Raw genomic sequence first — 19546 nt, forward strand, 5'->3', positions numbered from 1 at the left:
TCTGCATTGCATCTCTGTATCGCTGCCCTCCTCGCCTCGACTGAGCCCCTGTCAGCCACGCCTATGAGGGCCGACACCGCTCTGGCGTGTTGTTACGTGTGGTCTGATGTGCAGTACACCAGAAGTGTGCCGGAATGTCTGCACTCTTTCTTCCTCCGGCCCCTCCTCTCTCGTTTGTGGCGCTCGTACGACAGGAGAGGTGGCCTGGGTCGACAGTGAGTCGCTGCCAGTACGAGCGTTAACGGCCACTGAGTGAGTGAGTGAGCGAGCGTCTGTGCGCGTGCTTGCACATTATCGCGGCCGTTCTTGCGACTGCAGCCTACGTACACGTATTCACCGCGCAGGCACCCGCAGTCCCGTGCTTTTTCACGCACGCACGTGCGCCGCTTCACGGAGACGATCGTCAGCGGTATAGTTCTCTCTCCTTATCGGCTCTTGTTTGTGGCAGCAGCAGCTGTGCTTGCGGTGGAGTGGGTCTCTTTCTCTTTCTCTCTCTCATCACATCTCTGTAGCATGCAGTGTCCATCACCGACACCGAGGCTGCGGAATACGTTTTGGTTTGTTCACCCAAGCCCATGCCCTTAGTAGCACCTCCCCAGCGCGGAGAAGGTCTTCACTGCCCTCATACTTCCCCCCTCCCCCGCTTACATAAAAGTCGATATGTTGGGCTGCACATCATACGGATTGCCAACGCCTCTCCTCTCTTGTCGTCCGCCGCTATGGTGGAAACGAGATGTGATGCAGCCCTCAGCGGCAGCGTCTATTACGGTCCGTTCACCGTCTGCATGGCAGTGAGACGCGGACATGTGCCGCAGGAAGCCTCACGGGTGCGTTTGCGTCCAACGTGCTGTAGATCGACCGGGGCCTTCGCCACCACCGGTGTCTCGGTGGCCCCGAGAGCTGACGCGAGCAGCACGGAAGCGCCCACGCCGGAGGGTAATGCCAGCAACATAGTTCTTTCCTGAAACGGTGCGTGGGCGGACGGCGTCCTGTAGAGCTACTGGAAAATGTACTGGCAAACTGGCCACAGCAACGACGGCTGCTTCGATCGCGGGCAGCTATCCGGTGCTCGGTGGCAGCCCTCAACGGCACCGCGGAGGCAATCGCAAACACTTTCACTTTCGGGGACAGCCGCGCCTAGGTTGGCGCGTTCAAACACACTGTGCGTGACAACAAAGGCTGACTGACGAAGCCGAGCGGCGACGTCTATGATGGATAGCCTCTGTGCTGGAACACCATCACCGCCTTTAGTACCGCTACTTGCGCCGCTGGTGGCCGTCTCTGTCTTCGACAAGAGTAACAAACCGTGTGAACGGTGAATTCGACTGACCACCCGCCAGTTCCGTATGCTCCTCACTTTGCCTTGCCAAAGCAGATGAGGCCGCGATCATCAACAGCAACTTGTGGCTCAGATGTGATGACAGAGGCGAAACAGAACACCGATGAGGAGCTTGACGAAGAAGCTGGCGGTAGAACGATGCTGAGCTGGGCACTGGTTTTTACTCAGTGTTCATGGTACCTCTGCAGTCTGCCCTCGAAGACGACGGTTGTCGCGGCTGGCTGCAGAGGTACTCCATGGGCCGAAAAAGGCTCGGCCTCATCTCAAGTTGGAGGAACCACTTCTTCATCCTGACGCGGTGCGACGACAGACAACATGCCTGTGGTACTGCAAAGATGGGATGTGCCAGAGGTTCGCTGGCTTCGTCCGGCCCGACCCAGCCGACGCGTGCGTCGTCTTCTACGAGTGGCGTATGGAGTAGACGCTGGGCCGGCCGCGCCCGCAACACCGCCGAGCACGACCGATAGGCTGTGGAGCTGCGCATCTTGTTTTAAATCGTGGACTGCGCGACCAACTTCTGGATGAGGGTTTGCCGCAATGCGAGTCAGGGATGAGTAGGGCATAGGTTCTGTTCGCCTCGCCCGTTAAACCGCTTTGGCCATTCACCGTGGAACCGTTCTTATTTTGCTCTCTCTGTGTCGCTGTTCTCTCGTACCCATTGTCTGCACTGTCTCTGTAGCGCTGTGATAGGGTGGGAGCCGGTGATCAGGGAAGGGGAGGACGTCTTCGACCGACAACTCTCGCCGAACAGCGGAGCTGCACGTAGACGACTAACACTGGCCGTGCGCTGCTGGATGGCGGCGGGTGTCTGAGTAAAGCATAAGGCAATGCCCCCTTCACCCTCCTCTGCGGATCTCCCTGCCGCTGTCGCTTCTGTTGGTTGTTCTCTCCCTCTGTACGTCCTGCTCTGCTCCTTTTCCCCTTTATCTTCTCCCCTCCCCTCTCTTCTTCTTGTGCTGGGCCTTCTCTGCAACAAGTCTCACCAAAACGGCGAATTCAGCTCAATCGCGAGCGAGTCAAACGTCGATACCTTTCGGAAGTGCTGACCGTAGCAGTGAGGCGTGAGGGGGGGGGGCGTTGTGTTTAATTGACATGCGGAAGTGATCGCTACGCCTTGTGAAGGCGTGCCATATTGTAACTCAGCTGCCAGCCAACCCACTTTTCTGGTGCTTCTCTGTGCGCTGAGCTCGCTTGGCGTAGGTGGGCTACGTCGAGCGTCGTGTCCTGTCTCCTTCTCCCTCACCCCCCCTGCTGTGGTGCACTGCTGTTCTCTTGCGGCTGCTGGCAAGGCCCACAGAAAGGAAAGGAGGCCCGCATGTGTTCCAGGTGCGGGTGGCAGGGCAGATAAGCCGCGTTGACGAGACGTCTGGCTCGTCTATCGGCCACCTGCTGCTCACCTCTCGCTCTCTCCTGTCTCTCCCTCTTTGCCAATCGGTGACGCAGTGAGTCCCGCTTGTGCGGTTGGGTCTTTTCCCCAGCGCCGACACCGCCGCTGCTGCTACAGCTGCGAGGGTGGCTGCAACCCCCCCCCCTGACGCGTTTTTCGTCTCCTATGCGCCTGCAAGCGGGCAGACGTATACATAGCGCCTCCTCCCCCTCCCTCACCGCTCCTCTCTCTAACTCGCTTTTTGTTTCGAAGCCCTTCATCGATGAGTGCGACACGGGAGGACTCGGCGCCGTGCGCCATTCCGTCTAAGCTTTGGCGTGAATGCCTCAAGCAATACGACTACGGTCCTGACAGGCCGAAGGGCGCCTGCGCGGCGCACCGCACGAAGTTCTACGACTGCGTCAAGGACTGGACGGCGCGGACGCAGAAGAGGCCGTACTCGTACACGCTGTTCGAACTTCCCAAGTCATGTGGCCATGAGGCAGAGAAGCTGCACCAGTGCATGATGATGAACATGTTCGAGGTGAGCCACTGCCAAAAAGAGATGGCGGTGCTGAAACGGTGCGCGGCGCGCGCCGACCCGGAGGTGCGCACGTACCTGCAAGGCGATGAAGCGATCGCGGACCTCGAAAAGGATATCGAGGAGACTACTGGACTGAAGCGTCTCTGGTACAAGGCGATTGGTAAGCTCTAGTATCCCTCTTTGCTGCGGCTATGACGGTATTATGCGTAAGGAGTTAATTGGCATGGCCGTGTGCGCATGTGAGGGTCGTAGGAGCGTCATACAGCGATGTGGAGCGTTACGTTGGAGGCCGTTGTTCTTGTTGTTCACCCACAGAAAATAACATCTGAATCGGAAGAGATGAGGGACGACGCGAGCCTGTTCAGAAGCCTTTCACCGCTGCCTGTGCATTATGATGGCACTGCTGCTGGCGAGACGACGAGACGGGGGAGTAGTAGTCTACATCCATGCGCGGGTTGTTTTCCTTTCGTCGTTGTTTCTTCGCCACCGAGCCGAAAGAACGACATCATGGCGGGGGGGGAGGGAGGTAACTGATGAGAAGGACAGTGTGTAAAGAGGTATCGTTCGTGAGTCGCGTGCGCTTAGGATGGTGGTCTCTCTCCTCCCTCATCTGCAGGTTTTTATCTCCCTCCAGTCATGATAGGCACCTTGTTATGCCCCCTCTTGCTCGCTCCCAAAAACTGTGGCCCCGCCTCTACTTCCACCCTTCTGTTGTCTTCTCTTCCTCTTCTCCTCTCATAGCGGATAAAAGGAAAAGAAAGGGACGCTGGGGCGCACGCACTGGACTGCTGCTCTCCTGCCACCACCCCGCACACCCGCTAGCTCCCACTCTGACGAACCCCGACCGTCACACCCACTAAATCCCCCATTTGCTCACCCCACAGTTACCACCAGCTATTCAGCATCCATTGCACCTTATTTTAGCAGTCATACCCTCACGCATCACCACGCGCACCTACAGCCAAGTGATTTGCTTCACCAACGTGCAAGAGCAGTGCAACGCCTTCCGCGCAGACGCGCTCCCTGTGCTATAGAGGTAGAGAGGGAGAGCGAGAGAGAGAGAGAGAGAGACGTCACTCACGCAGTGACCTCGTTTGCTTGTCACTGAACTGAGCTTGCGTACACCCGTAAACAACTCTCTGTGCTGCTTTACACCCGTACACGTGTGCCAGATTGTTGCCACTTCGGATTACTATATATATATATATGTGTGTGTGTGTGTATCATTTCGTTAGCCCATTTACTGAGCTCATTTTACGTTGTTCTGTCTCTCTTCTCGGGTCTTGCGCAGACCGACACCACTCGTTGTTCCTTCCGAGCTCCACCCACCTTCTGTCGGTGCTGCCTCCCCCCGCTCCTCTGCTCTGTTCTGCCCTTCTCTTTCCGTCCCTTCCTCCCCTCTCTCCCTACTCGTTCTCCGAAAGCGATGGAGTCGAGTCGAAGCACCGGCGATCTTTTGACACCCGGCGCGTTATGGCAAGAGGAGACCGCCGTCCTTGTGTGCGGCGGCCGACGCTGCGGCCGCCGCTTCAACCGACTCTTCTGCCCCAAACACCACTGCCGGTGGTGCGGCCGTGTGTACTGCGACACCTGTGCGCCGAAACGGGCGATGTACAAGCAGCAGCTCTTGCGCAAGTGCAACCAGTGTCGACTGCCGGTTGTCTTTCGACACTCGTGGAACGCCCGCACCGGCGCGATGGACTGCGCCCCCTTCGAGTGCATCATTGGGTACCTCACACCGCGCAGCATCACGGCGCTCCTGCAGAGCTGCTACACGATGATGTCCGAGTTCCCCGTATGCGGTTACCCGTTCTACAATTCGATTCAGCAGCGCTTTCCCTCCTTTTACCCCGGCGCACAAATCGGTCGCGGCACCTTCGGCACAGTGTTCAAGTGCGAAGACCGCACCGCCACGGACCGCAGGCGCGCAATTCTCAAGTGCATCAGTAAACGCACGAACTTGACGTACACGCGGTGGATCGGTGCCCTCACGGAGCTGCGGATACTCGAGTCGGTGAATCACCCCAACGTGGCGCACCTTCTCGGAGCCTTCCAGACCCGCGAGGACTTGGTCATTGTTATGGAGGCGGGCGAGGGCGGCACAGCGCGGCGGGCGGCTGCGTGCATGCGCGAGTACGGCCAAGCCGCCACAGAGGCGTTCACTGCGAACATTATCGAAGGTGTCGCCGCTGGCCTCGACTACCTCTACCGGGAGAAGCACATCATCCATCGCGATATCAAGCTGGACAACATCGTGTTGTCAGCGGACTACAGCACACCGATGATAATCGACTTTGGCCTTGCCGAGTTTGTTGTTAACGAGGAGGGGCAGTGGTACGTTGTGGGCGGGACGCGCAACTACGCCGCGCCAGAGAGCATCGCCGCGGTGGCAAATGGGCACATTGATATGAAGGAGCCCGGTATCACGATGCACAAGGGCGACCTCTTCAGCCTCGGTGTTGTTGCTTATTACGTTCTCTCGGGCCAACGGCCCTTTCACAGCAGAAGCTTTGACAAGATGCACGAGGAGATGCGGCGTGGTGTCGCCTGCGCAGGTCCGCTCTGGGACGGCATCTCCACCGATGCACGGGAGCTTGTGCAGGCGCTCCTGTCGTACAGCCCTGCGCAGCGGCCGGACTACGCTGCCATCAAGGAGAACGCCTTCATCACGGGGCGCACTCCGGGTGTGAAGTCGATTCAGATGCAGCGGAACGCGCGGCTCCTCTTGGACGAGAAGGAGACTCATGCCGAGTGGGTGACGCTCGAGCCGTCGGACGTGAAGGAGGGGGCCGACGAGTGGGAAAGCGAGGTGCTGCTGCCCCTGTCGACTTCCCAGCGGTGGTACCACGCCTACCTGCCTCGTTTTTCTCGGTTCCACTCGTGAGTTGCTCTTGCCCTGCCATTCCTTTGTTTTTTTTTTCCGTTTCCTTTGCTGTGGCTGCTGTGCTGGGATTCTCAGCTCTCCCGTCCGTCCTGGATGCGCTCTATTACCTGAAGGTTGCTCTATCAAAGCGACCGTCTTGCTACGCCTGCACCCAGAAGTGTTTGCGGGAGGGGGGTGCATCTGCAGGTCTGAGGGACAACTAGGTAGCGAAGGGGCTGGGGCGGGGACACTGATGCGGGCCACTGCGCCCCATGGCTAGTTGGGAACCATGACCTTCTATGCCAGAAGCGGTGTCTTTGTTGCTGGCTTACAAAAGGCTCGGGGTGGAGTTACCCCACTTCTGGCGTTTATCGTTTTCTCGACCCTGCACGGAGACTCTCGCACCCGTCTAGCATGACATGGTTCGTTGGCGTATCACCTTCGTGCAAACCTGTTGTGAGCAACTCTAAGAGGCCTCAGTGAGTGCGCTTCGTCTACTGTGCTCTCCTCTTTCTATGCTCCTCTTCTTCACACACATTTGACCCTCCGCCTCCCCCCTCTTTCCCTGCTTGCGTGCCGTTGATCATTATAGTGGGTCCGGTGTGGCGATGCTTGCTCTTCTGCCTCTTAGCTGCTCTACTCGGTGGTTCTCGCTACTGCAGCAGCAAGCGTAGTTCGGTGCGGTGCCCCGCTCTTCATCTCCTCCTTCCATCCGCAACTCAAAAAAGGCTGAAGAGAACGCTATTGGAGCCGACTTGCAGAGCATATCCTCCTCGACGGACACCCCCCCCCATAGAAGTACTCAGACAGTCGATCTTTCCTCTCACTGCCCCCCCCCCCCGTACATTATGTCCGGTGGGAGTTGACGAGGGCGTTTTTTGTGCTCCCTCAGCACACTCACCAGCACGAGCTCAGTGTTTAGGAGGCGCGGACTCTCGAGGGTGCCGAGACACACTGGGAAGCCTCTGTTGCGCTCCTGTATGGTTACGTGCTCCTCCATTAGCCGGGCAGCACACTCACGCACGCACGTCTCTCTGTTAGAGGCAAACTCATACATTCACACTCCTGCACCCCCACGAGCAACACGCTCACGCGTGCGCATACAGCGAGCGATAGGCGTATCATAGCCACTGAGCGAACATTACTGTGGCTCCGGTGGAGGTCAGGTGCACACCAGCGCATGGGCTGGACATAAACCCACAGGCACTCTCGCACCGGCACCATACACCGATAAACTCCCCACGCAGCTTCGTAGAAGTTCTTCTCCCCCTCCCCCTCGCCGCCCTCCTCTCTCTCTCTCTCCCCTTTGGCGTACTGCTGTGTTGAAGTAGTCGTCTGCCATCTCGACCACGGGGTCAGTATATTTGCCCTGTCGTGTGTGAGTGTGTGTGCGTGCCGTGCTGCTCTCTGCCTCTCCCCCTTCCTCTCGCTCTCCAGCGCCATTTGCGGTACTTTACGTTGCTCCTGCGTGCCTTAGCTGGAGTGACTTACGCCCACACATACAGGCACACTCGTCTCTCCCCCATTTCCTGTGTATAGACACGTGCTCCTGCTATCGCTCTGCTACCCCAGTTGCCCACCTCATCTCTCTGAAACGCGCATTAGGGTCACGCCGTTGCGCTTCTCATAGCTGGCTGCCATATTCTCGTGGAAGGCACGCGGACGTACAGACACACACACACATATGGAAGCCGTGCAGCTTGCCAAGAGTGTTCTGGCTGCCGATGGGCAGCCATTCAAGATCTTGTCACTCGCTCAGGGGTTTGCGCCGGTGACCCCGGAGACGTCGGTGCTAGAGGCACGTCGAAGCTACATGCGTCTCGCCGGCGCTATCCACCCAGACCGCCTTCAGAGAAGCTTTGACAAAGCCACGGAGGCGTTCCAGTGCCTGGTGCGTGCCTTTGAGTGCTTCGCAGATCCCAAGTCGCGCAAGCGGGCCGCCGCCTCTGCCCAAAGGCAGGCGAAGACGGAAGCTGTGGTAACCACCGCGGTACGCGGCAGGCAAGCCAATGCCGCACCGCCGTCTTCCACTAAGTCGGGCCCGTCGGCGTCGCAGCCGATGATGAAAGGCGAGAAGAAGCGGGAGAAGTCCAAGTCAAAGGCAGCTGCTGCGCCAGCTGCAAAAAAGCCAAGAGCAGCCGACCTCACCGAGGAGGAGGAGAGCGAGACCGGTGATGACGTCTCTGAGGCATCGGTAGCGGACGAGGAGGCGTGGGAAGCATGCGCCGCCGCGAACAAGGAGCCGGAGGTGTCGACAAACCGCACGCCAATCGGGCAGCTGCGCGTTGGTGGACTTTACCAGCTTACCACGGTGGGATGTCCCAAGTGCCGCTCTCTCTGGGAGCCGGATGCGCGCCCCCAATACTCGCTGTTCATGGGTCGTTGGGGTAAGAAGGTGCACTGTCAGCTGTGTCTTTTCCATTTTGGTTGTGCCACAGCGCTGCACGGCTGCCCACACTGCAGGGCGCCGTTCGACTACGACGTCTCCATGTACGATTCAGTGCAAACATGTCACCGCTGCAGGAAGCAGTTTGGCTTCCCCTACTACCCCGTCAATCAGTACTTGATTGACCAAGTGGCGCTGGAGGAGTGGCGAGAGCGTATGGATCAACAAAAAGCGAGTGAGCGAGAGGCCCGTGCCCGAGCGCGTCGCGGTGGCGGCGACGGTAGCGATGGGGCGAGCGCCGAGGAGGAGAGAATGCAGCTCCTGGTAGGCACCTGCATTATGGAGGAGGTGTGCCCCTTGTGCCACAAGCGCATCAAGAGCAAGCACCGATCGCACGTGGAGGGGTGCATGGCAAAGGACCCAAAGGAGCTCGCTGCATCGACTGGCAGGGCTGCCAAGAAGATAGCGAGCCCTGCGCCACTGGCCGACAAGGTCGCCAAGGCACCGGTGTCCCGGGCTGCCAAGAGGGACCCGAAGGCAACAGCGGCGCCCACCAAGAAGTCAGCCGCCCCGACGACGCCACGCGCCAACGTCCCCAAAGGGAAGAAGGCGTCGGTGCTGCAGAAGCGCAAGCGGCGACGCGGCGACTCGAGCTCCTCGGAAGAGGACGAGATCAGCACCGAGTCGACCTTCTCCGATGATGACTACGACGACAGCCGCTAAAAGTATAACTCACAAGCGGGTCGGTGGAGGGAGGAGGGAAACGCTGTTGGGGCCTCCTCATCGTGTGACGCCTCTCCCCCGCGCATGGGGATCGCAGGGGCGCGTGCACGACTGTGTTGGCGGTGACATTTTTTCGTACCTATTTCTTCGCAGTAGTCAACGCCCCAACCACAGCGCATGGCATCCCAGGCATCAACATCCCCCCTCCACTCTGTGTGGGGAAGCCGGGTAGCCCTCCCCCTCCTAATGCCGAGCCACTCCTCGTGGTGGCAGGACCATGTACCTGCGACGTGGGGAGGCCCGAGCGAACTGTCCCTACGGATATCAGCGCTCAGGTCGAGCGCGCCGCCCTGCCCTCCCCGCCTACTGGTGTGGGAGGCCTGGGGCACCCCGAGGGGGATGCGCCGGGCGGGGACTGGGGTAATGGGAGGTGCTGCGGGGCGGGGGTGGTGCTCCGGTAACTGGGTCGGATCGTTTTCCTGGCGCGTGTGTACGGCTGCATTGCACCACGCGATGTGCCCCCTGTGACAGACGGGGTGGGGCGTAGCGCAGCGCATCTTGTGTGGCAGTGAATGGGACACGTTGAAAGAGAATATTTTTCTCTGGCACTTGCGTTCCTTTCAACCTGGTGATCCTCTGCTCTTTCTGTCCCCACAAGCAGCCACACAGCTGGCAGCGGAGTATTCCTCTCGCCCATGGGTTGCCCTCAAATTCCATGTACCGCACGTCTCTCCATTTGCCTCCCATTCTCTCACTCATCGACTCGCCGCTGTGGTGTGAGCCTCCAGTTGACGAAGACGTTAGGACGCTCGTCACACATCTCTTTGGCGCCGGGGTTGCGCTGTCATCTATTTCGCTGTGGTTGTTTGCTGAGTTCCCCTTTGGTGTCTTCTAGTGTACGCCCCAGTGCTCACCGTCAGCTCATGAACGCCTGTGCTTCTTCTCATATTCCATCATACACTGCGGACAGACACGCGAAGACAGTCTAGACCCGGAGAGGAGTGGCTTTAAAGTTCAACTCCTCCGCCACAGAAGTAAAATGTCACGCACTGCGCAAGTTGCTACCATCAAATCCGGCGCCGAGGTGTGCTCCTCTGGCGTCAACGGCCAACTGGAGGAGGAGGCGGAGATCGTCGTCAGCTCCGTGTCGAACCATGCCGGTCAGGTGGAGCGCATGCTTCTCACAGAGCGCGGCGACCCGTCCGTGCCCCCGCCGAATTGGGAAGCGTTGTGCAGCTCTGCACTCTTTGACGAGAACGGAAAGACGCGTCCTGAGGTGGTGCGCGAGCACTTCCGGAGGGAGGGGCTGCTGCAGGAGGCAGATGCTCTTGCGATTATTACCAAGTGCGCACTGATATGGCGAGACGAGCCGAACGTACTGCACCTCGATGATCCGGTGGTCATCACTGGCGATATTCACGGCCAATTTTTTGACTTACTGAACCTCCTCTCCATCGGCGGCGACCCGTCCGAGCAGAAGTACATATTCCTGGGAGACTATGTGGACCGTGGGTGCTTCGGGATGGAGGTGATTCTGCTGCTGATGTGCTACAAGATCTGCTACCCCAGCACCATTGTCATGCTGCGCGGCAACCACGAGAGCCGCCACCTGACGGCGTACTTCAACTTCAAGCGCGAGGTGCTGTACAAGTACTCTATCGCCGTGTACAATGCTATGATGTCCGCCTTCGATTGCATGCCGCTTGCGTGCATCCTCAATAACCGATTCCTGTGCGTGCACGGCGGCTTGTCGCCGGAGCTGAAGCGGATCTCGGACATTAGTGCGATTCACCGCTTCCGCGAGCCGCCGTCGTCTGGACCGATGTGTGACCTGCTGTGGGCAGACCCGCTGGACGAGAAAGAGGAGGACCCTGCGGCGCCACAGCTCTTCGTGCCCAACACAACCCGCGGCTGTTCCTATGTCTACAGCAACACCGCTGTCTGCAGGTTCCTGCAGGAGAACAGCCTCATCACTGTCATCCGCGGCCACGAAGCCCAGAATGAGGGCTACCACTTGTACAAGAAGACAGGCAGGGGGTTTCCCGCGGTGATTTGCATCTTTTCCGCGCCGAACTACTGCGACACGTACAACAACCGCGCCGCAATCGTGAAGCTGAGCCGCAACATCATGAGCATCTGCCAGTTCAACAGCAGCCCTCACCCCTACTACCTGCCCAACTTCATGAATGCCTTCACTTGGTCGCTGCCGTTCGTCGAGGAGAAGCTGCTCGACATTGGGGCAAACGTCTTGCACCTCATCGGTGTAAATGGAGATCACATTCTCGTGGACGAAGTGAAGGGGATGGCCGCACAGGGACCTGGGGAGAACGCAAAAAGTAGCGATGATAGCGGCGTGGAGCAGCGGGGCGAGCACATTCGCAAAAAAGTACTGGAAATGAAGAAGCTCTCCCGCATGTTTTGCACATTGGGCGCGGAAAAAGACGGCATTGGTCAGCTCAAGGGACTGGCAGGTGGCACGCCACCGTGTGGCTCAAGTGATGTACAGGTGGCCATCAGCGACTTTCAGCACTCGAAGGATATGGATGCTGTGAATGCGCGCTGGCCGGATTCTCCGCTCGAGGACGACGCTGCACTGCAGTTGAATGTGGCGACCAAAGCCCTTCAGTGTGGCGTCCTTGAGCACCAGCAGCAGGAGAGCCATACGTGGACGCCTTAAGCGGCGCGGCTCTAATCCAGAAGACACTTGGTCACACAGACATCGACCATGAGTGTGGGTGCATACGCGATGTCGTGCAGAAGTGGGTAGCCGTGAGGTTTTCTTGTGTGCTTTCCTTTTGCTTTACCCTTGCTTGATTCGCTCCCCTCTGACAACAAGTTCCGTGTGGCGCTCTCTCTCCCCTTCTCTCGCGTCGTGATCTTCTCTGTTTGTCTTTCTCTCTTGTTTTCTGCTTCTCACCGCCTGTGCTACGTGCAACATCACCCGATGCGGTCGTGTGAGTATGAAGACATGACTTTAACGAATTCGCAGTTTCACGCGAGGTATGTTTGTGTGTGTGTGTTACGATGGGCCACACTATTCCCCATGCTGACATAGGCATATAGTCGCATCGGTTGTCATATGCTTCTCATCTCATCTCATCTCTCGTTTTGTTTTCGTTGCTTTCCAACGAGTGCATTGGTTCTCCCCCCTCTCTCCCCCCTCTCTCCCCCCTCTTCTCCCCCTCTCTCTCCCCTCTCTCTCCCCCTCTCTCTCCCCCTCTCTCTCCCCCCTCTCTCTCCCCCCTCTCTCTCCCCCCTCTCTGTGTGTTTGTTCTCTTGTCTTCAGAGTATCTCTGGTTATTTTGCGTTCATCGACTTGATAAGCGCGTCTGCGAATCGTCTGCTCGGGTGCTTGCTGAGAGACACACGTGCACGTGCATGTCTGTGCCGGTCTCTCTATGCTCTCAGATGGGCAGGCCAATGAGATGCGCACGTAGGGTGGAGGGAGACCGCGTGTAGGCCCTTGCCATGACCTGCTGCGCATCTGCGCGAGTGTGCATCGCATCCTCTCCGTGATTGGCTCTTTTCGCTTTTGCTCACCATATTGCTTCCTATTCCCCGACAACAGCGCGTGGCACCACAGTGCGTGGTATCCCAGTCACCAGCACCCCCCCTCCACTCTGTGCGGGGAAGCCGGGTAGCCCTCCCCCTCCTAATGCCGAGCCACTCCTCGTGGTGGCAGGACCATGTACCTGCGACGTGGGGAGGCCCGAGCGAACTGTCCCTACGGATATCAGCGCTCAGGTCGAGCGCGCCGCCCTGCCCTCCCCGCCTACTGGTGTGGGAGGCCTGGGGCACCCCGAGGGGGATGCGCCGGGCGGGGACCGGCGTAATGGGAGGTGCTGCGGGGCGGGGGTGGTGCTCCGGTAACTGGGTCGGATCGTTTTCCTGGCGCGTGTGTACGGCTGCATTGCACCACGCGATGTGCCCCCCGTGACAGACGGGGTGAGGCGTAGCGCAGCGCATCTTGTGTGGCAGTGAATGGGATACGCTGAGAGGAAATAACACACAGAGAACTTCTGCAGCTGCCTTCCCGCGGTGTCATTCTATATATCCCATTCTGTTCATGCACTGGAATACCCCCCCTGCATGCACCCACATCCTTTTTGGTGCTGTTCGGTCCGTAGTTCTCCTGTTGTGCATGGGATCCCTCATGATGTGGCCCGTGCGCACTACTCCCAGTCATGTGCAGCAACCCAGCAGGAAAGAACGTGACGGAGAGGTAGCGCTGATGATAGTGTGAGTGACACGATATGGGTAGGGGGCGAGAGCTGCTCAGATGAGCGGGAGGTCGCCCGGTTCGTTTATGTGACTGAAGAACCTTAAAAAACGAAATGAAGGCGCGATCAGCGCATCACGAGGCTCTACCGTGTGTAGGCATGCCGTGTGGTAGTCGTCTCCGAATTCGAAGAAGCGTAGGACGTCCTCCGCGAGCAGCCGTGGGTCTAAAAGACACTGGTGGATGGTTGTGAAGCAGCTGTGGCCGCAGTTTTGTTTTTGGTAGCACGCGGCAATCACAGCAGAGCGAGTGTGACTGTTGTGTCGGACTCGCTCCCCCTTCTCGTGTCGCTCAGCGCGCGCCCCACAACGATGAATGATGACATGCTGAGACGCGTGTGAGCGCCAATGCGGGTGCCTCTGCTTTGTGCTTGTCTTTGGCCATTGTGAGTGGGGGCGCAAGGACAGGGTGGCCAAGCTTGCCGAATCGGCAGTGGCAGAGGCGCCGACGCCGCTCGCATGGATCGTCGATGCGGTCACCCGTCTCAGATGCCAACTCGACATCCCCCCTTACCCGCACGGCAGACGCCACTGTCCTCGTCCTCGAGCAAGGACCCTGGAGACGGCTCGCGTGGATCGATGCGCGCGGGCGACCCTGGTGTGTGTGTGTGTGTGTGGCGCCGAGCGCACAGCAGGGGTGCGAGGGAGAGTCAAAGAAGGGCAGCGGGAGGGGGGAGACCGCTAGGCGCATGACCTGGTGCGACGGCGAACGGTTTGTCCTTGACGCCGAGGATTTCGCCGTGGCGCCACGGGGAGGTGGATGGGCTGCGGTTGTGGATGCGCCTCCTTACCAGCTTGCTCGCCATAGAGGGACGTGCTGGAGAACAAACTTTGACGATGATGCCATCGTCTCTCCGTGTGCTGTCTTCCACAAAAATGCTTCTCTACTGTAGTCCTTCTTCGTCCTCACCGCTACGTTGAACTCGCCATTGATTCTCTCATACTCCACCGCTGCAACGCTGTTCTGCTGTGAAATTGAATGAGGAATGATGTTTGTGTTGTTTGCCTGTTTGTATCGGCGTCAGTGGTGCTGTACGTGTTTTCGCTTGGCTCTTTCAGCTTTAGCATGACACTATGCCTGGTACGCGTCCGGTGGAAACGGTGTTAAAGGCACTGCGGCGCCACGCTCAGCTGCAACGGTGGCAGCGCCAGTCGAAGGTGCCGAGTGCGCCAGGCGCGGCAACAACCACTGCAACCACTCGACCCACACACGCGGACCACACATTGCCTCAGCACCGGCTTCTGATGTCGTCGTCGACGTCGGCAGAAAGCTCGACTTCTGCGCTTTCATCGAGTTCGAACTTCCCTGCACTGCATGTGAGTCAATCCCTGCAGCGCGCCTATGAGCTGCGGGATACAGCGCAGGCGTCTTCGCCAATGCAGCGTCGCCTCGTCAAATATCTGCGGTGTTCCACGAGCAAGGCGGAGTCTGTGGAGGCGTTTTTCCTCATTGCTCGCACGCATCAGGAAGCGCTGTCGCCAGCTACCGTTGCGGACTTCACCAGCACCATGTTGCGGCACAACGTAGCTGCGCAGATGGGCGTAGAGGCCTACGAGGCGGCGCTCGCGGACGCCGTCGGAGTCGCGGAGGACAGCCCCTGGGGTCACATTGGACCGGCGGAAGCACGGGCGTTCGTTCTCTACCAGGCCCGCCGCCTGGAGCGGTATGCTGTCAAGGGCACATCTTTCCACGAGCAGCTTAGCTTGACGCTTGAAGGTGCAGACAACGCTGTGGTCGCCCTCACTGAGCACCAGCTGCGCAAAGACGTCGCTTCATCCAGTGCGCTACCCGTGTCGTGTGACACCCTTGTCGAGCTCATTCACCTCGACATTTCGTGGTCCACCGCGCTGGAGGTGTACAAGTATGCCAAGGAGTTGACACGCGTTGACCCACCTGCTGACATGACGGCACGTTTGATGGGGCTCATGACGGGTTACAAGACGAATGGCCTCGGCTCACGCCCGTGGGAGATGGCGCTAGAGTTGTACGACGCGCTGCTGGAGAGCGGCTACGATGTGCCACTGGATGCCCATGCGTCCGCGTTAGACGCCGTGTGGCGCTGCGGGGAGAGCTTTGTGAAGCTTCATAATTCCTTGTCCCCCACCGATCGTGACCGCATGTGGGATGCCCTGGTGCGCATTCGCGAGCGCGTGTCAGACGCGCAGGTGACGGGTGACGCCGGGTGCCGCTTCACCGAGGCTCTCATCAAGGCAGCTGGAGCAGCAGGGCGGTGGGAGGCGACGGTGCAACTTCTTAGCGACATGGACGTGACATTGGCCGCCACCTCGCATCGCCTGTTAGTACCCACTGCAGAGTCCTTTCTCTTCACGATGGCATCATGCAACACCGCGCACAACGCTGCCCACGCCAGCGCCCTGTACGAGACGTTTTGCGCCCTGTACACGCTGCGCAGTGCTCACCCTGAGGCGCTACTGACGTACTTGCAGTCACTTCGACACGTGGAGTCGCTGTCAGCAGAAATCGGTCCGCAAGTTGAGGCCCTAGTGATGGATGGCAATGGACTGGATCGACCGTGCTGCGTGGTATGCCTGCAACTCCTGTCGAGTCAGCGCGTGCGTACCAAGCAGGTGGAGAAGTGGAGGGTAGCGCAGACGCTCCTGCGAATGTACGACAGCAACCCATGGCCGCAGCAGCCGCAGGTGAGAAAGGCAGAGCTGCAGACGGTGTTTCGCTGCTGTCACCTCATCGCTGCAGCTGCAGCTAGTGATGAGAAATTATCCCCTCTTGCGGCGGCGCCTTGCCCGCTGCTCACGGAGCTGCGCGCTTATCTCGTCTCTGTGTTTGGGCGAGACTCTCGCGAGTGCCAGTGGCTGGACGACACGGAGGTGTACTCGCTCCTCACCACGCAGCGCTGGGAGTGCGCCCTTGCCATTTACCAGCGGCAAGTAGTACAGCGCCCGCTAGCTCGTGTGACGGACCTCCCCATTCCGTTGCGCCAAGCGCGCCACATGCTCGCGCAGACTCTGCTGCGCTGCTCCCGTGCCGCCGCTGACGTGGGGAGAGAGAGAGAGAATTTCTTCCTGGATGAGGAGCAAGGGGCGCAAGAGCGGGCAAAGACGGTCGATTTTTTGGCATTTGTCGTGCGTACTGTGCGGGAGGTGTACGCAGGAACGGGCGACACCGTGTGTCTCAGTATTGTCGCGGAGCTGCTGCTCCACCAAGCTTTGCACGTGCCACGTGCGCGCGAGCGGCAGCAGTTGGCGCTGGACGCGATGCGAGAGCTGTCGTGTGGCTTGGCCAGCGCCGTGACACCGCGGCTGATTGATCTTGTCTCGCAGGCCCTCTCTATCACAGAGGAGCATGTCCACAGCGTCCTCGTTGACGGCAGCGCGCAGCTGCGTGCAAAGGCGTTAGAGCGAGACAGACAGCGACGCATACGTGCGAGCGGATGCCTTGAGAAGATTTTCACGTGATAGCGTGCCTGAGGTGCGACGTGTTCGGTCATTGCGTACGCATCATTGCCGGTTTCTCAGCAGGACCTTTGCCGAGCATAATTCGCTGCAGGTGTGCTCGGGCGAGGCTTTTCTCGCACGCAGAGGTATCGGTAGCGGCGTGCGGGGGGGGGGTAGGGGGGGTTGAGGTTTTTGTTCGTCTTTCCCCCGTTTGCCACTGTAGGCATAACGCCCACCAACCCCGCCTCTTTTCTCCTCCTCTTTCGCCACTTTGGTTCCCCCCCCCACAAACCGAAATAAGCGGCCTGTGCGCTGGCAGAGAGAAAGTGGGAGAGGGCGAATGGTAGAATTCTCTAGGCAAGAGAGCACAGAGACGTGCGATGAGTAATCGGCGATGGTTTTCACTTCTCTCTCTCTCTGGTGCACCGTCGTTTTCACCCTCCGGCCGCTGCTTGCTGCCTCCTGGTGCTTTGCCCTTACACGAGGCGTTTAAGGTGAAGAACACACGCAGCAATGAGGAAATGGACTGAGAGAGACACGAGATGACTCCTGCAGCCTACTGAAGCACATACAACGAAGTGAGATTGGCGGCTCATCGTACACGAGCACGCAAGCGAGGGGTGGGAGGCATGTGCTCCACCAAGGCATAACGCTGCCAACGTTCTTAAGCCGCGTCTCGCTCCCTCTCTTTCACTGGAGCGTCATTGCTTGCTGCGATTTCACGTCGAGACTGGTGCACCCACCAACTCCTGCGTGCAAGTGATACTCTGCAGGCGCTCGAACGAACCCACGGTGACTATTCTTTCCTCACCTGATTCCGTTCCCCCTCACACTCGCCCTCTCGATGTTGTTCGATGGCACGACACCAACGCTTTGGTGTGTGCCCATTGCCCTGATTGGCCTTTGCGACCGCTCTCCGCTCACGCTTACTCTGCCGCTTTTTCGTTCTTACCGCTCTAGTCGACACACTACAGAGACGTACCACAGTGGCAGCGTTTGATCGGCATGCCTCCCGCTTCTATCGTCTGATTCACCAGTGTTCGTGGCAGCACGCCAATTCTGACTTCCCTCGCATTGTCCGTCTTTCACTTGGGCTCCTCCGATTTCTGTCTCCCTCTCGCACCGCCGTGATGCGGCAGCGGGTGTGTCTTTCTGGGCTGTTCGCAGGGCCTCCAAACGCCAGCCGATCCACCACAACAGTTCTGCGCTAGGTGTGCTGCCTCAGGAGGCGCAGATTCTAGGCAGAGGCTGGCTACTGGCGTCCTCGGCAGACTTAATCTTAGCCGCCGAGTCCGTGTACCTCTGACGATCTCTCGCACCGCGCTGTCGCGATCTTCCCAGAGCCGCTGAGCCACACAGAGCAACGGCGCACGCTGCGGGTGATCGAGGTGCAGGTGAGGCTTCCCAAGTTGGCAGACGCGCCTGACATCCGCGCGCTTGATCATGGCATCTTACCAAACTCGGTATGTAGTGTGTGCACGATAGTCGCGTCTCGTGCGTCGATGGAAATAGAGCTGCACGACTGCGCTCTAGCCACCTACCCGCGCCTCCCCGTGTACGTCCTGCCAACGGCCGAGGAAGAGTGCGAGACCTACGGGGAGGGGTGCAGCATGTGTTTCTCGTACACCCCCCGCAAAGGGCTGTAGCATTTGCGTTCTGCCTCTGTCGGTTTTCCTCTCTTTCTCTCCATTCCCACATAGCGCCTGTGCGTAACGCGCAGGCGCACACACGTTGGGCGTAATACTCGTCACTACAAAATAATGGCGGGAGAGCGGTGAAGATGAAGGAGAGGCCCACACACGCCAGAGGAGGGTGAAACGCAGTATGACAAGAAGAGAGAGCAAGTGGAATGCGGAGCGGTGTGCGTGCGTGCGCGCATCGTCTCCTCTTTTTACTCTTTAGCTTCGCCTGCCATTCTCTCGATGCGAGGCGCCTTCCCTTTTCCATCTTTCCCCTCTCTGTCCCACACTTGCTACCCCCCCTCCCTCCTTCCTCTGACTCCGCGTTTCCTACCCTGTTGCTCTGCTCCCCACCTACACGCCATACCCTTTTCATCTTGATGCGGAGCCCCCTCCTTTCGACTTTCTCTCCCACACATCTAACCATACCGATCGAGGTAGTTGTTCTCTCTCCATCTTCTCCCGCTGCTGCGACTCTGGTGACCGTTCCACGACAACGACTGCTGCCGAGACATTGCCCTCTTCTCTTATCACTGTCTGCCTTCTTCACCTCCTCCTTTCTTTCCTCGTCGCCGGTCATTTCGCTGCACCTCTCTCTCCTCCTTTCTCGCCCCCCCCCTCCCCTCGTCATCTGGTGCGCAGACTCTTCACTCCTCCGCCACTAGCGCACCCCGGACACCTGCACATCAAAACACACAAAGACCGAACGCGAGGCACTCCCCCTCTTCCCCACCCATAAGACTGCACCTTGTTGCTTATTTGCTCTGTTCCTCTCGATCTATCCGTGCGTACGTTCACAGCAACGCACCGTCTTGTTACTGCCAGCGACAATGGTCACCACTGTGAAGGTGGAGGTTCCGCGCGAGCGCATCATGAGGTCCGAGTACATGGAAGACGTCTACCTGCTCAACCAATTCAACGGCGTCAATGACTATCCGGCGGAGGACGGCCTGC

The 19546-nt window shown here is 58.9% G+C and overlaps 5 protein-coding genes and 1 pseudogene across 5 annotated transcripts, besides 3 other annotated features; all 6 read left to right on the top strand.

Moving 5' to 3' along the window:
- The first annotated feature begins 1512 nt into the window (after nucleotides 1-1512).
- Nucleotides 1513-2697, top strand: LPMP_262470 (annotated as a pseudogene).
- A 291-nt stretch (nucleotides 2698-2988) lies between these two features.
- LPMP_262480 (hypothetical protein) lies at nucleotides 2989-3420 on the top strand (the record flags this gene model as incomplete). Its single annotated transcript, XM_010701765.1, has 1 exon — nucleotides 2989-3420. One exon carries the CDS (start codon nucleotides 2989-2991, stop codon nucleotides 3418-3420), a length of 432 nt encoding a protein of 143 aa, XP_010700067.1.
- A 1438-nt stretch (nucleotides 3421-4858) lies between these two features.
- LPMP_262490 (protein kinase, putative) lies at nucleotides 4859-6133 on the top strand (the record flags this gene model as incomplete). The annotated part of the gene is made up of 1 exon (XM_010701766.1): nucleotides 4859-6133. One exon carries the CDS (start codon nucleotides 4859-4861, stop codon nucleotides 6131-6133), a length of 1275 nt encoding a protein of 424 aa, XP_010700068.1.
- Nucleotides 6134-7796: 1663 nt separating this feature from the next.
- Nucleotides 7797-9221, top strand: LPMP_262500 (hypothetical protein; the record flags this gene model as incomplete). The annotated part of the gene is made up of 1 exon (XM_010701767.1): nucleotides 7797-9221. The coding sequence occupies one exon, from the start codon at nucleotides 7797-7799 to the stop codon at nucleotides 9219-9221; it is 1425 nt and encodes a 474-aa protein (XP_010700069.1).
- A 167-nt stretch (nucleotides 9222-9388) lies between these two features.
- Nucleotides 9389-9814: a repeat region.
- A 446-nt stretch (nucleotides 9815-10260) lies between these two features.
- Nucleotides 10261-11898, top strand: LPMP_262510 (serine/threonine protein phosphatase, putative; the record flags this gene model as incomplete). The annotated part of the gene is made up of 1 exon (XM_010701768.1): nucleotides 10261-11898. The coding sequence occupies one exon, from the start codon at nucleotides 10261-10263 to the stop codon at nucleotides 11896-11898; it is 1638 nt and encodes a 545-aa protein (XP_010700070.1).
- Nucleotides 11899-12777: 879 nt separating this feature from the next.
- Nucleotides 12778-13226: a repeat region.
- A 525-nt stretch (nucleotides 13227-13751) lies between these two features.
- Nucleotides 13752-14296: a repeat region.
- Nucleotides 14297-14573: 277 nt separating this feature from the next.
- LPMP_262520 (hypothetical protein) lies at nucleotides 14574-16934 on the top strand (the record flags this gene model as incomplete). Its single annotated transcript, XM_010701769.1, has 1 exon — nucleotides 14574-16934. The coding sequence occupies one exon, from the start codon at nucleotides 14574-14576 to the stop codon at nucleotides 16932-16934; it is 2361 nt and encodes a 786-aa protein (XP_010700071.1).
- Between the last annotated feature and the right edge of the window lie 2612 nt (nucleotides 16935-19546).

Source organism: Leishmania panamensis (assembly GCF_000755165.1).
Source record: "Leishmania panamensis strain MHOM/PA/94/PSC-1 chromosome 26 sequence".
Taxonomy (NCBI): domain Eukaryota; phylum Euglenozoa; class Kinetoplastea; order Trypanosomatida; family Trypanosomatidae; genus Leishmania; species Leishmania panamensis.